Source organism: Ictidomys tridecemlineatus, chromosome 4, assembly GCF_052094955.1.
Source record: "Ictidomys tridecemlineatus isolate mIctTri1 chromosome 4, mIctTri1.hap1, whole genome shotgun sequence".
Classification (NCBI taxonomy): Eukaryota; Metazoa; Chordata; class Mammalia; order Rodentia; family Sciuridae; genus Ictidomys; species Ictidomys tridecemlineatus.
The window spans coordinates 175,678,841-175,695,585 of NC_135480.1; the positions used below are offsets into that span (position 1 = coordinate 175,678,841).

General features: G+C 44.6%; 1 protein-coding gene across 1 annotated transcript in view; it reads right to left on the reverse strand.

The window, feature by feature from the left end:
* Positions 1-11,162, reverse strand: part of Pax5 (paired box 5) — a 174,809-nt gene extending 163,647 nt beyond the window's left edge. Inside the window, exons 1-3 of the mRNA XM_005326287.4 lie at positions 10,992-11,162; positions 4,333-4,397; positions 558-686 (exon numbers count right to left, since the gene is read on the reverse strand). Of these exons, the coding sequence (XP_005326344.2) occupies positions 558-686; positions 4,333-4,397; positions 10,992-11,077 (280 nt within the window). The 5' untranslated portion in view covers positions 11,078-11,162. The remainder of the gene's footprint in view (positions 1-557; positions 687-4,332; positions 4,398-10,991) is intronic.
* Positions 11,163-16,745: the final 5,583 nt, after the last annotated feature.

Sequence of the window (16,745 nt, forward strand, 5' to 3'; positions counted from 1 at the left end):
TTCCTTCCAGGCCCAAGGGCAAAGACGACATAGTTATTTATTCCCTCCACACCCCACCTTCACCAGGCTGAAGGCCTTCTCCTCTGAAAACTGTGCCCAGTCCCTCAGAGGACCTACCCCTGCCCCCTCCACCCCTAGTCCCCTTCTCACTGTAAGACAGAGTGGTGGCTGCTTTGCCCAGCTCCCTGCTCTCTCCAAGGCTCCCACACACAGGGGTCATTGATATTAAGCTCAGACCCTCCACACACAGGGTCCCTCAGGTATCATGTCTGTACAGGCAGGGTCTTCCTAAAGGCCACAAAGCTCAGGCCATCAGGGCTCTATCAGGCCCATTTACTCCACCCAAGGCGTGACGATGGGAAGAGATCAGCAAGGAACCCACAGTTCCCGCAGGGTGCCTGTCTGCCCCTCCCTGTCCCTGCAGTAAGGACAGGGCTCTAGGAACTACAGCCCTCTGCAATTAAGGGGGTGCTGAGCAGGCACCTTTGGTCCCATCCTCTCTGAGCACACCAAGCAGACCCCTCCATCCCCGACAGGGCTGTGCTGCTGCCTCTTACCTTCATCTCTCTTGCGCTTGTTGGTGTCAGCGCTGGGGGACGTGATGCCCAGGATGCCACTGATGGAGTACGACGAGCCGGCTGAGTCCGTGCTCACCGAGGACACTTGTGTCACAGAGCCCGTGGACACTGCACAGAGGAAGAGGAGTAATCAGGGCCAGCAGAAGGCTGAGGGGCAGAGGGCACCAGTGCTGGCCTGTCACAAAGGCACTCACTAGGCTGGGTGCAACGGCAGGGGAGCAAGAGTTTTAGGCAGAGGACACTCGCCCCGTGGTACCACCATACAGGCTTTGGCTGTTTTGCCCAGGTTCTCTGCTGCTGGGGAGCTGAGGGGGTATATGGGCAGCAAAGAGGACTGTCCACACAAAAAAGAACAAAGGGACAGAGTAGAAAGGGAAGTTTAAGGATGGAGAAGAGAAAGAGGGCAGGTGGGGCCCACCATAGGCAGTGCTAAAAAAAGACCTCAAGCTAGTCCTCTTGGGTGTGTTAACTCCCCGCTCACATAGCCACCCATGCACGGTGACATAAACACACACACATACACAGCCAACTGAACAGCAGGCTTCTAGGTCTTTTTATAGTTCCCTGCGGCATTTCCTTCTTCCAGTTTACCTAGATCTTATTTTTAACATTAATTATGACAATAACAGTCACTTATGTCTTCTGAGAACTGAAGGCATTATCACATTTAATTTGGAGAACGATCTTATAAGCTAAGTGATGTTATTTACCCCATTGGAAAGGTAAGGCAACCAAGACTCAGAGAAGATAAGTGACACATGCAAGGTCACACAGAAAACAAGAGCCAGAGTGTCGACGGGAACCTGGAGACTAAAGTCTTAACTCCTGTAACTAATCTGCTCCTCAGTCATTTTTTTTTTTAAGAGAGAGAGAGAATTTTAATATTTATTTTTTAGTTTTTTGGCGGACACAACATCTTTGTTTGTATGTGGTGCTGAGGATCGAACCCGGGCCGCACGCATGCCAGGAGAGCACGCTACCACTTGAGCTACATCCCCAGCCCCTGCTCCTCAGTCATTAATAATGAAGAACCAACAATATGCCTCTCATTGATGCAACACTTTTCATTTGATGACTGTGACAGCCCTGTTTATCCCAATTTATCCAATGAGGACACCAAGGCTCCACAAAGTGAAGGGATTCAAAGTCCTCTAGCTAATAAGCTGCAACCCCTGGCCCCATCATAGCCTCAGGTCTATTCATTTAGAGTCTAGATTTCTCCTGCCCAGAAGCAGGAGGCAGAGGTCTGTCATTTGTGGCTGAGACCAGGTCTCAAAGACCCAAAGGATGAGAATGAGGGGAGAGGAGACTTCTGTGCAAATTTCTCATGGACTCCAGGCCCTCCCAGAGCCCAGGGAGAGACCTGTCCTCCCGTGGGCCCTCTCCCACTCCATAGCTGAGTTTCCATTTCCGCCTGGCTCCCTACAATCTACAGACCAACCTCAGGCATTTCGTTGGGCTATAACCAGCTGGAGGAAGGAGGAGCTGCCTCTGGCTCTGAAGTGTAGAAAATGACCAGAAGTAGTGGTGACCCCACAAAGAGCCGTCCCTTTCCTTGGAGGGGCTCCAGCTCCTTGCTCCTACAAACCCAGAGGGACAGTGCCTTTCTTCCCATGTTTGCGTTTGATTTTAGATCTTCCTTAAGAGACCCAGAAGTAGAAATTGTTAACTTCTCTTTTCCTTCACCAAAAAAACTCCTCAAAACAGGTTTATGCAAATCTCACAACCTTTTCTGTATTAAGGTGCAAAGAACAGAGAAGGAAAGAGGATCCCAGGTCACTTGATACTTATAAGCCACTCTCACTAAGTGACAGAGTAGATGACATTTGATTCAGGATTTTGTGACTGCAGGAGGTGTAAAAGATCCAGATTCCAAACAATTACAAACTGTTATGAAATTATTAAAGAGGTGATTATGGAAAAAAAAAAAAAGATCCAGATTCTAGTTCTGCCTCCACCCCTTCCTGGCAACAAGATCTCTGGCTAATTATTCAATCTCTCTAAGCTTCGGTTTCCTCCCTGCTCAGTAACTTTCTAAATCATAAAGAGCTGTATGCACATGAGATGCAGTTTTATAAAAATGTCTGGGATAAACCATTCTGCTGACCTACAGCAAAATTATTCCTCTAAACCTATTGAAGGAATATTATCAGTTACAAGTTGCTTGATTTGCATTGCTTCGCAACCTGAAACGGTTAAAGCCACAAGTGAAACCTTTTCTTGTTTTTTGATTTTTGTGGTACTGAGGATTGAACCCAGGGATGCTTAATCACTGAACCACATCCCCAGCCTTTTTAAAAATATTTTATCTAGAGACAAGGTCTCTCTGAGTTGCTTCGGGACTCTCTAAGTTGCTGAGGCTGACTTTGAACTCATGATCCTCCTGCCTCAGCCTCCCGAGCCAGTGGGATTATAGGCATATGCCATCACCCCCAGCCACAAGTGAAATCTCAGCCACCAACATCCCTCTACCCCAGAAGCCGCCCTCAACCCTCTCAGAACAGCCCAGCAGAGTTGGCAGTTCCCTGCTCTCCTGACACCCATACCTTTTTATTGGGCTTCATCTCAGTGTTTTGCAAACTTCTCTCCATTACATTCTCCCATTGAGAAGCCCTCAAAAATAGGGGGTTTTACCCTGCCTCAAGTGTAGCATTAATGGTGACAAACACTTTCTGGAGGTATTACTAAGAGAAGAATTATCTCAAGGCAGGGAGGAATTCTTTCTTACCTTTATCCAAAGAGACAACCTAGGAGGATCGGAGACCTTGGAGAACACCTGGTTTATGTCCTCCAGTGAGGAAACTGAGGTTCAGCGAGGTGAAGGGACTTTCACAGCTCACTGGGTGAGTTAATGACAGAATTGGAACTATAAGCCAGGACTCTGGTTCCCCATCGCCACGGGGAAGTCCAGATTTTCAGGTAAAGAAGGACTGACAGTGATGAGGGCATAGAAAGGTTGCTCAGTTTGGATGTGACTTTGCAGAACTCACAGGGACTGTGAACTCTCAGGGCTTGCTGGATGGTCACCAACTTTCCTCCAGCTAGAGAGAGGTGTTTCTTTTGTCCCAAGTGGAGAAATAATACTTTAAAGGGACAAGTCATTTTCAACTTGTCCGTGAATCAAAAGCCAGGGAATGTGTGAACTCTTGAGTAGTAGGAATAGAACTCTGCCCTCAGAAGGTCATGGTCACTCTCAGACTTCGCCCGTGAGCACCCAAAGCCCCACCCACAGGCCTGGAGAGTTCACAGAGTACATGAGATCGAAGCAAGAGCAAGAGCGAGAGAAAGAAAGTTTGGGAAGTTTTGCTACATCTTCACTCAAGACTGCAAGTGCACAAAGAATTGTAGAAGGGCTGGTTGATAGAAGAAAAAAACACATTCAAAACTACTTACTGACTAATGATGCAGAAAATGTTATGAATAAGTATCCCTTTCTTGATTTATTACTTTAATTATCTGACATTCTATAGACCCCCATTAGTGGATTTTTTTTTTGGCTTAGATTTCAATTTTCTGTCTCATGGTGAAAGCTATTTATCATAATAATCAGTAAAATTCAAAACCTTTTAGCAGTATTTATAAAATTCATTTACCAGGTTCAGCCCTTGGAGAATGACAAAGAAGGCGCATTAGTACGTGTGCCGAAGTGTTTTATGCAGAATTATCTGTCCATAAGAATGATTAAAAGTTCTTTAGAATATTTGGAGCCCATTAGATTTTCAAAAAAAAAAAATTTTTTTTTTAAAGTTCTTACCTATGCTGTGACTGGAAGCCGGGACAGGCTGGTTGGGGGGCTGCTGAACTTTTGTCCGGATGATCCTGTGGCAGTTGGGAAAAAACAAATGGCTATTTACCATCAGGAAGGGAAAAGGCTTCAACCATCTATGCACAGACAAACAGAAAACCCAGACTCAAACTGGGACACAGGGACAGAGGTGGGGGGAGATTAAGAACCCAGGTTGGGAGTTAGGAGTTGGAAGAATTATGGACTATGCCTAACTCAGCTCCTATATTACTGGTTGTCTTTAGATAACCTGCACCCACTCTCTGAGCCCTGAGTACTTCTTCTGAAGAATGGGGACACTGTGTTCACATTACAGGTAGGCATTCCCTCTCCTGCTCCAGCCCCGTAAGGGACTCCCTGAATGAATTTAGGGAGTTTCTTTCATCCCCTGGACCTCAGCCTTCTATCCAGGGAATGAAGGAACCAAACCACGCAGCCTCACTGTCCTCAAGGAACTCTCTTGGCTGGTTTCTCTGCCCTAGAGAGCCCATAAGCAAGAATAATACCCCTACCAACTGGAAACTTCCAAGGGAGGAGACATATGTGTTGCTCAGAAATGAAAGAAGGTTAAAGTGCTACCAAGAGACAGCACTTGGGTTTAGTTTTGCTGCAAGGAAAGCAGCCTGGTACAAAGCCTCATTGAAAGGATCCACAGGGCTGGGAGTCAGGGGCGTCCTGCCCTGTCTTTCCAGAGAGCTTGCTCTAGTTCTCATATGAACTTGATGGTGACCTTGATCAAGTCCATTCCATCTTGAGTCTCAATATGATGAAGGAATTGGAACAGACCATTCTTTGCTTATTTTAAGTAGTCAAATCCTTTTTGGAAAGAAACGTAAAATAAAATTTACCCAAAACCCAGTGTATAAAAGCAAAACTGACTGCCCTTTGGCCCCTGGAAGTTCTGATGTTCTTCTACAGAACCTTGGGCTCCAGGGAGCCTAGATGACAAGCCTCCAACTGGGACAACACATAGGACCCCCAGAAGATAAACAAGCCCAAAACATCTTTGAGCACAGAACAGAGCCAAACAAGAAGTCCCTTTGGGATCTATAAGAAACTTTCTTCCTGGCATTTGGCAGAAAGGTGCACCATAATAAAATGTTCAACTTCTTGGGAAAAGTTCTATTTCCACCTCAAGCTATTCCTGTCTTTTTTTTTTTTTTTCAATGTGATCCTCCTGCCTCAGCCTCCTGAGTAGCTGGGATTCCAGACATGTACTATCACACCCTGTAAACTATTCCCTTTAAAAAGGACATTCATTAGAGGTTTGCCTTATTATAAAAGAAATCATATGTGTTCGTTGTAGACTATTTGATCAGCTTGGAAAAGTGTAAAGAAGACATCCCAAATCACATCTACATAGTAAATATGTGGTAAAATACTTCATAACTAATTGCACATAAGTAAAACAAAGAAAAATCACATTTTCCTCCTTTTTCTTTTCAAACAGTTCTAGATCACGGGTAACACCTCATCAATTTTCATAAATTGTTGATAGGCAGCTGCAGCATAGTGATCAAGTATCCAGCTCCAGAACCAAATTAATAGAGTTTGAATCCCAGCCTTGCAATTTACCAGCCACATGACTTTGGGTAAATTACTTCACTTCTATGCCTCAGTTTCTTCATCTGTAAAATGGGACTAAGAATCATTCCTACCTCCTAGGGTTAGGGTTAGAATTGAATTAATTAACTACTTAGAAGTGGCTGCTCCATAGCAAATGCTCAATAAACATTAGGGGTTATTATTCTCAGTGGTGTCTTCATGAAGATTAAAGAGAAGGTTTAACCTTAAAAATGTTCATGTTTCACACTTGCCTTAAAAAGCACATGGGGTCCCCTTGAGAAGGAGCAGGGAGAAGAGCCTTTCTATACTATTTTTAAGGCTGTAATGATGCTTTATAAGGAATTCTACAATTACAGGACACTCTCCAAAGCTGCTCCCAGGGATGAGAGATTTTGCCCATCTGCTTGTAGCAGCCACCAAGTAAAAGTGAAGATCGTCCTCTTCCCTTGGAAAGAAATGATAGTGGGAAGAAAAATACCAAATGTATCCAAGCTATTCTAAAAATCATAAAAATTTTTAAAATTATATGCTGTCATCAAGACCTGTCCCAATGGGAGTTCACTAGGACTTTTTCTGATCCCAAGACAGTTGGCAGCCAACACTAAAAGGAATATCCTTGGACTGGGGTGTGACTCAGTGGCAGAGAACTTGCCTAGCATACACAAGGCCCTTGGTTAAAAAGGAGAGCAGATCCTTATGCTGCTGCAGAGCATTTGACTGTGTGACTGTGACCCTGGATCCATAGGAATGTCCTTTGGTCCAACAGAGAAGACAGCTCAGCAATCAATCTCTTACTAGATGAAGAAACTAAAGTCCAGAGTGCTCAAGTGACTTGCCCAGTGTCACACAGTAAGTCAGCTCAGGCTTCCATCCCTCAGGCCACAGTTGACAGAAGTAGTCCTACTGTCAAATACCTCCCATACGAGGCATAAAGCCTATTTGAATTCAGAATCGATTTAGAATTTGAAGACTAAAACTTCAAGAGAGCTTACATCTTATAGGCACTTTAGGATCCCCTTTCTGCATCAGTCCCATTACTTTGAAAAGCTTACAAAATTACACTGAAAAAAAATCAAGGTGCCTTGAAAAGGAGATGGGGCTGCAGAAACACCCCCATCCATTGGCCCTAATGGAACTATAATCAGTGCAGAAAGAAGCATGGGCCATCAGCTGTGTAGAGCAACCAGAAACCTCAGTCCAGCTGGCCAAGCAGGAAGGGGCCCATTGGTGGCACCTTTGTCTGCAGTTGATGTGAAGAAGAAAGGGACACTGGGAGAGCAATCTCAGAAGACTTGTTGCCACAGGTAGGATGAAAAGTGGAATGAACCAAGTGTCACCCCGGGCTGCCTCCGCCCCTTACATAGTATTTTTGTTTTTATTTTAATTAGTTGCTGATACGACTGAGTTGTGAGCTTTGCCATAAATCCCTGATTTCAAGTTTCTCTTGAAAAATTAGAACACCCGGCAATGGGAACCTCCCCCATTCTCACATTGGTTATCCCTCTTAACTGGGAATGTCACTAGTTGTCCCCACTACTTGGCCTCTGATTTAGAGCCACAGGATGGAAACGGAAGAAGGAAGACCCCATTCCACCTCCTATTTGGGTCAGCTCTGGGACAGCCACCTTCCGATGAACTCAGGCTGGATTCCCAGAATCCCCAGGCAGGCACAATGATCCCAGCACACAATGATCCATAAGAAGTCAAATGAACAAGGTGATTTGTGTCCCTGGAAATTTCCCAGAAGCCTAGCAGAATTGGTTCAGTGTTGCCGAACCCCATGTCAGTCACGTTTCCTGGAGTTGGTCCCGAAGACAGCAGAAAGGCACACACTTCAATGGGTGAACAGTGGAGAGGACCCTCTGGCCATCAAAGTAGCTGTAAATGAAGCCACCACTGTCTCCACAGACACTTGAAAGAGACAATGGTGAGAAGTTGCCCCCAGGGAGGCAGGGGCAGTGAGAGAACTGGGGGCCCTCTTATAGGGTGACATGTGACATTTGTGAATCAGATATTTAGAAGTTGCACCCATTTGAATGTAAAGGGAGTTTTCCTTCATATGGAAAATAAAACCGATGCTGCAGCCAGGTTTTCCTGTGAGGGAAGAGTGGGGTACGTCAGCATGAGATTGTCCCACACTTAATGAGTTTCCGCTAAAGAGTGCAGTGAGGACCCAGAATGCTCCCCGAAGGGAGTATCAGAAAAGGTTATGAATGGAGGGATCTGGAAGACAGTCAGCCAAACAGCTGGCTGCAAGGCTAGAAATGGAGTAGGAGTGGCTGTTACCCCTCCTTGCCTCTTTTCTTATGGATCCTCAGTTCAGTCACTTGCAGAATCCTACAGGACAGTAACAGAAAGAGACCTGCCCTCCTTTTACTATCCATCTCTATCTCAGGGTCACCTTTCCCTGCCACCCACACCTAGGACTCAGTTTCTCTACCTGCTGCAGATGTAACAGCAGCGTAGAGGCACCACCAGCTGGCCCAAAAGCTATGGACCAGAATTCCAGGAGGCCCCTAAGGTTTGGCATGGCTTCAGCAACCAGCATTAGACCTCTTCTAGCCCAACTCCAGACACAAAGCATCAGCAGATAGGTCCCCCTTTCCTCTGCCACATCTGAAACCATTGCTCTCTTTGCTCTATAAGTTTCTTTCAAATAACTTATTTTTTAACTTAACTTTAATACATCCATTGGTGGGAAAAAGTTCAAAGTTCACAAGATCACTGGTTTGGTAGGCCAGTTTATTTTTCTAAAATACATGAAGATAAATTAATCACAAGTCAGGTTGTTTTTTGTTTTGTTTTGTTTTGTTTTTGTTTTTCTGTTACTGGGGATTGAACTCAGGGGCACTCAACCACTGAGCCACATCCCCAGCCCTATTTTGTATTTCATATAGACAGGGTCTCACTGAGTTGCTAAGCACCTCACCATGGCTGAGGCTGGCTTTGAACTTGCCATCCTCCTGTCTCAGCCTCTCGAGCTACTGGGATTACAGGCGTGTGCCACTGCGCCAGGCACAAGTCAGTTTTTATCCTTGCATTACAGAGGATCTAAACCAGAGCCTTGTAAGTGGGTTATGCTTGAAATGAGTTGCTACTGTTTAAAAACATAGATTTCACACACAGGAATACATACATGGACACAAATACACACAAGTCCTAGTTTCTGACTTTTCTTGAAGAATGGAAAAAATCTGGCAAACATTTCTGGCAGAATTTATCTGGAGTTGAGAAGCAACTGCCCCTCTAATAAGGCTTGAGCTATCTTGATTGACACAGGTCCTACCATTCCCTACAGCCTGCTGCCTGACCTGCTTTCCTAGATACACTATCTGCCTGACCCCACATAAAGCATTAGAGTTTGTGGCCCCCGTGGTCCACCTAAAGTCATCTCATGAACCACCTAATTATACGTATACCCTGCACTGAGAAACCTGTGGCCTCCGGAACCTGATCACGGATGTGGCTCATATCCCTCTCCAGAGCAGGCCACCTGCTCCAACATTGCTTTAGGTGCATATGCCACCACATCTCTGCTTTTGGAGGCCCAGAATAAAAGTCATGATGCTTTCTGTGTCATGGAAATCCTGCAACCAGCCAGAAGTAAGGAACTCACAAAACACATTGGAGTCCCTCATGATACAGGAGAAGAACAGGCATTCTCCCCACCCACAACCCGCCCTGTCACTGCTACTTCCACAGTGACTTTGTCTAGGCCATCCAGACTTGTAAGAGGACACCAGAACTCTGGCCTGGAGGAGGTGGCCTTCTAGAACAGAGACGGAGAAGCTAAGTGCCCCACTCCCCCCTCTCCGCACCACACAGGATGTCAGGGTCTTGGCAAAGGTTTGCAGAGAGAAGGAAAAGAGGCTAAGAGTTTATGAACCAGTGGGACTTGAAATGTCAACACAGTGATTCTATGCATTTGAGTCATCACAGAGGAATGGCTGTTAGGAGCAGAGGGGACCTCAAGAGACATTCCAGCCCACCTCTTTCTGCCAGGGGTGAGGGGGTCCTCTATGTCCAGACAGTCTGATCTTGAAGAAATGAAAACTGTTCAAGTTTGGTATGCTGGTTTCCTTTTTCTTCATGGAGCTTAGAGAACAATCATTTATGTTTCCCTCACAACTTCATCCCTAATGCTATTGGTTCATATGGAGTGGAGACTGCACCCTCTATGATAGAAGACTTTCTTCCAGAAATTAATTTTTAGGGCTGGGGATATAGCTCAAGAATGGAGCACTTTCCTAGTATGCATGAGGCCTCAGGTTGGATTCCCAGAAATGCAAAACAAATAAGCAATTTATTCTTAATTGGTGTTCCGACAGCATCATTCAACATTGTTTGGATCAGCCTAGGGAAGTGAGGGAGCCATTGTGGTTCCCAGGACAATGTTGGGTCTGGCACCTTGGTGTGTGGTTCCCTGTCTCCACGGGTGAGAGATGGGGGAGTTTAGGAGAGGGCAGTCCTCTCACACCAGAGCATCCTAGCACCCTGGACCTCATCCTTGCAGATGAAAGACACACCTCAGAGCCACAAGGGCCCTGGGCTCCAGAGAGAGCAAGAGTCTGTTGAGATCCCACTTGAGTTGCTGGCAGAGAAGCAATGACAAACCAAGTCTCCCAACTCCAAGTGAGAGCCCTGCTTCCCATACTCACTTGCCCAACCTCTGCCCTTACCAAAGGCAGGATTTTCTTTCTGGGAACCTCCGAGATGGACAAGTGCAAAGACCTTGGGCCTTCCCTGGCAAGGACAGGGACACTTGCGGAGCCCTCATCAGGACAATTCACCGCAAAGTACTCCACACAGATAAATGATAAAGAGAATGATAAAAGTTACTCTGGACTCAGAAAATTCTCAAGCAGTCAAGCTATTGGCCAAGCATTCCTGTCGACTTTGAAGAGAAGGAACAAAGACCAGCAGCCCCCAACTTGGACCTCTTGTCCACTAACCCCTAAGGGTCCTTGATAAAAAGAGAGACAAGATCTTCAGAGAAGATATACATCGAAACTCCAGGACCCATGCACCCAGATCCCAGCCCCCAGCAGCAGCAGCCCCCTCACCTGTTGATGGAACTGACACTGGGCACCGTGTCATTGTCACACACTCGCTCCGCCAGCAGCCGGTCCCTGATCTCCCAGGCAAACATGGTGGGATTTTGGCGTTTGTACTCAGCGATTTTTTCTACCACTTTGGGCGTGGCAACCTTTGGTTTGGATCCTCCAATCACCCCAGGCTTGATGCTTCCTGTCTCATAATACCTAGGACCCAAGGAGAAAGGAGCTTAGTCATGAGGAACCAGTAAACTGGATGAACATTGGAAATGTTCTGAACCCAGATGTGCTGTGAATGTAAACTACAAATCAGATTTTTTAAAATTTAGTGCCAAAAAAATGCAAACTATCTTACTAGTAACGTTTATATTGGTTATATGTTGAAGTGATAATTTTAATGTTAGGATAAATAAAATATGTAATTAAAATTAGTTACACTCATTTCTTTTTACTTCTCTTAATGTGCTATTAGAAAATTTTTAAATTGCAATTTAAAACTTTTAACTTTCTCACATGATATTCTATTGGACAGCGCTAGCAGGATGCTAAAGATTAACAAAATAATTTGGCATTCATCTTTCAATTTACAGTTTTCAAAAATTCTTTCAAGTCAGTTTTCCCAATTGATTCTCCACAGTTCTAAGCACATCATTCATTTTGGATGAATGAATGAGTAAATGAATAAATGAATGAAAAGGTGCCCTCTATGGTATAAAATGGAAATTCAAAGAATTTAAATGGCTTCCTTGGGGCCACTGAAGATCAAGTGGCCAAGCCTCTTGAGCTAAAAATTTTCCCAGAAAAGTGGTTTATACCTTTGATTTTCCATTTCTCCCATCCACCAGCAGAAACTCCAGCATGCTGTAAAACTGTCCCCTAAAATGCAACTTATTTTTCCATAAGAGAAAAACAATAGCCCTGATGTAAAATTAAAAGGAGTGTTGGATTCCAGAATCAACTGGAAATGTGTGTTGGAAATCAAAACCCAAGCAATCAGAAAAACCAACCACGAGTCTCGGCAGCTCTTCTAGGGGCCTCCGCAGAGGTAAATGGCTGTTTCTAAGGACATTTCCATGCTATCAGCTTTTCCTCGTTAACGCAAATAGGATGTCAGGGTTTTACAGTAAAACCGAGACCAGGGAGAAGAGTGCCATGAAAGATCATTTCAGGGAAAAAATGACTTGATTCTTTTTCTGAATCTGAGCCGTCACTGGATGTCTCTCTCAATATTTACAGAGGAATTTTTGACTTCCTCTTCTGAAGGAGATTATCTTGCAGTTGAATTTTTTTTTTTAACCAAAAGACATTTTAGAAACAACTACTAATTTTTCAACCTAACCAGAGTTTATTAGAGGTAAGGGAACCAGATGATTCTGGGATAGATAAAAGTGTTATCCAGGAACAAAGGCAACGTTTATAGAGATGCTGACATTCTCAGCCTGGGTAAGTCTGTTTAGGGCTAAGTTAGTGAATAATTCTAGATTAGAAGAAATAATTTGAGAGCAATAATGTAGAAGTGCAAAGTCTATTTTTCACTGAGAAGAGTTATTTACAAATTTTGACCATAAGAAAAACTCAACCTATCCTCCCTCTTTCTGAGAAATTGCTGAAAGCAATTTTCTACATAATTTGCTAAAATATTTTTATTATTCACAACAGCGTTTTTAAAAATCTTAGTTTTTTTTTTCCACGAGTCTAAGAAAGTACCTAAATCTAGGCACATAACAACCCTACAATGTCCAATTGTCCCCTCAATTTTACCATAAAAAGTGAATTTTTACTTATGACACTTGTTATTTAAGCACAACACTCTAAAGTTTACAGGGCTCTTCTTCAAATTATCATGCCAATCTTTGAAGCCAGTGGGGTTTAAAGAGGGAAAATAAATGATCAGAAGACTAAGCAACGAGCCCAAATCCATCTGGAAGTTGGAGGCAGCTGCAGCCTTCAAACCTTACTTTGAATCCAGTGCTCTTCTGCTAGAGCAAACTGCTGCTTTGGTTAAAAAATTTTAAAATAATAATAACAATGATTCTTTGCAATTGTAGACAGCTTTACTATATACCAAGCATTTTCACCCACATCTTTCATTCATTCGATGCTTGTCTAGCGCCTGTTAGGACAGGGATGGTCTCAGGGCAAGGGTTACCAACCCTGTGCTGCCTCTTCAAAATATGTTAGTTGAATGGGTCTATACCATTCACATAGCAACTCAGAAGGCAGCAGGATAAAGTCCCCCACTTACTTGGCTGGTGGGTGGCAGCACTCAGGACTCCGCTGCCATCTCACCTGAGGGGTGCCAACTGTGGGAGGCTGTGGTCTTGACACAAGAGGTCTCTGTCTTCCTTTTGACTGACACATGGGCCAGGCACTTAGAAGGCAACACTGACATTGTTGAAACCCCAACTCACAACTGTGTCAAGTGAGGATTCAGACTTAATAACCATCCTTTCATCTCAGCAAAACAGCCGTGCAGCCCTTTGGCTTACAGACAAAAGATGAACGGCAGTCACCAACACACAGTGTCCTTCCGTGCAGAGAGTGTTAGTCTGGGAGTCAAGAGGTGTAGGTGCCTGTCAGCTGCTCTGACACTAACTCGCTGTGTGATCTTGGCCAACTCACTTAGCCTCTCTAGGCTTCAGTTATCCCTTTTATAAAATAGACAGAGGATGTTTACCCTACTTGCAGGGTTGTTGTGAAAATAGAAATACAGAATGGTTACAAGACATCTTTGCAAAATAAAATAAAAAGCATGGGCTGAGGATTAAAGTCCTGTATAAAATGTTTATTTTTTGCTGTATAACAACATATCACCCGATTCCAAATAGCCTGAACCTCCCAACCAAGCTCCAGTGGGAAAGGACAACAGCTGAGCTCAGGGTAGATTTAAACTTGGCCTCACATGCCACTGGGCTGTGCCTCTCCAGCCTTTAGCAATCTTGAGATCTAGACTGACCGCCCACACTTCTGGAAGACTGCCCGCCTTCCTGGGGGGAAAGGGGTCTCTGCCTGCCCCAGTTACTTTGCCTACTTTTCCATGCAACCTCTGAAGAGCACAGCTACCACACAGCAGAGGCTCTCTACAACCTTTACCTCATAGTGCCTGTCCAGCTTTTCAGTGACCACCCCCCCCAAAAAAAAAGGAAAGAAAAAAAACCTGTCAATTGAACAACCCCAGTTCAGAAATTCCCAGTCACACTGTTTTAGGGCTGAACTTGTTTCTTAAAAGGCAGTTCTAATTACAGTGACATTTTGTCCACTGTGGTTCTTAGTTATGAAAATAATGAGCTATGAAATTCCAATTTATTGTTGACAACTTAAACGGCCAGGCACCAGAGCGACGCGTAACTTCCTACTGCCACTCTACCTAGTGACAAATCTATTCCGGACCGAGGGAGGCTGCCGGCTGGGTTTGGAAGGATCCCTGTCTGCCTTAGTCTCCATGGGAGATTTGGAGGGTTCTAGGGCAGCACAACATGAGGACCCAGCATTGCATTTGGACGTCTGCTCTGAGAAAAGGCTCAGTATCTTAAAGATTTCAAACAGCAAGCAAAATGTCGGCTCAGCAAGGATGTCTCAGCAAAAACAAAGGAAGGGCCTTCTTTCTCTCTCCCTCTCCCTCGGTACAAAGAAGCTTCGCAAGAAGATATCTGAGACTCATTCAACTCTAAAAGTCCAATTCTGAGACGGTCTAAAATATTTCTCCTCTCTTTCTTTTTCTTTCTCCTTCTGTTTTGTGGTTTCTTTCTATTTCTCTTTTAAAACCCATTCTCTTTCCTCTTTGTTCCCTTTTTCTCTTTCTCCTTTCCTTCCCTCGGTGGTACTTTCTTCTGCTACTCTCACTCTCACCTTCCTGTCTAAAACCACCCTCTAACAAGAATACAAGACTGATTTCCTGAAATCTTCTCTGAACTCTGGCAGAGACTCATTTGCTTGCAGATCACTAAATGGGAGTGGAGGAGCCCCCAGCCTCCATAGCTGAGGTACCTGCTCTGGGCAGGTAGATGAGACATAAATACAGGAATCCAGGACTCTAAAGGAGCTGCCAGGCCCTTGGCCCTGAAATATCTTCCTCTGGCCTCAAGCAAAACTGCAAGGCTATTTGATACAGTTGCTTCCTCCAGCTGAGAAATTTCTTGAATTCCAGCAGACGGAAGAAAAAGAGCAAGCAGAAAGTCATGATGTCACTGACATACTTCAGAATATTTATTTTTTATTCAGGCATCTGTTCTCAAACCATAATGTAGGCTACAAGACAAAGGTTGTTTTCTGACAACGGGAAAGAAATGGAAAGCAGTGAACGGCTAAACCCAAAAACGTTCCTGCCCGCCAGGAAAGACCTATAACACCACCACATGCCCAGAAACAAGCCTACAGCTTTGTGTGCGGGTGTGGGGAGTCACAGGTGGCCCAGGAGTCCTTTAGACTCCATCCCAACCCAAGTGCTAACTGGATGTATAAACCTGGGTTAGTCACTTTGCCTCACTAGGTTTGTTTCCTGATCTTAAAATATGCTTCACTGGATCATGCTGAGGCTACTGAGAAAATAAACGGGAGCGCTAAAAGGCTATACAGCCCTCTGGGAGAATCGTCATTGTTAGTATTTTGCTCGCTGCAAATCGCCGGGTCAAGTGGCAACTTTCAAATGTCAGATTTGAGAGTCAGCTTTTGCTGTCTATCCCCCACCCCCATTTAATATACACTTAGGATGCCTGTCACTACGAAGGAAACACAACACATAGAAGGAAAATACAGCAGACCAACATAATGTGGTTGATGATAACCCAAACTGAAAATGATGGCTAACTTTTAAAAGTGGAATATGCTTTTTGAAAATATTAAAATGAAACATTGAGGGCTAGGCATATAGCTCAGTGGTAGAACACCTGCTTAGCATTTGCAAGGCCTTGGGTTCAACACACACATACACACATACAAAAAAAAAAAAAGGAAGGAAGGAAGAAAGGAAGGAAGGTAGGTTGATTAAACTCTGGTGTATTATATTATACCTTACGGAGTCTCTACCCAGCTCTGCCCAGGGCTGTGAGCTCTCCAAAGTGGATAGGGGAATTTCCTAAGAACCTCTTACTCCTGGGTTCTTTAGGATAATTCATCAGGCTTTCTAGAAACATGTCCCTCCTAAATCTTCCTATTCCACTTATCACTTGAGATGGAGTTACCCAGGGTCACTCTGAGTTGGATGGCCTCAGAAGAGCTTTGCAAACTCTAAAGTGCTGTGCATGTAAAGTGAAATGCCACTATGGTCCTCACTATGACACTGGTACATTAGACAGCTGCTGGGTCGTCTTTAAGATCTTTATTTGAAAGTTCATGGAAGCCTGGAGCTCCTGCCTTTACCTGCCAAGAATTTTGCTGACACAACCATGGCTGACCCGAAGCTGCCTGGAGATGTCGCAGGGCCTGACACCTTGATGAGCAAGTTCCACTATCCTTTGGCGGACTACATCTGGAAGTGGCCGTCCGTTCACAAAAACCCCCCCAAGCTGATTCACTCCTCCATGTCCTGAAACAGATCAGAAACAAAAGGCAAGGGGAAGGGTGGTTAGAACCAGTCACATAGTAGAAGCACCATTGTGAGCACCCAGAGACTGGATGTCTTGCTCCTGGAGTCCAATCCCACAGACCACACTGGGTTGCTTTTTAAAATTAAGCTTAGCCTTTGTCCATCTTCAAGCAGTCATTTGGGCCAATGACAGTCAGGATTGCCATACTGTTTCCTTTAGTTATTAGCATTTCTCTTGC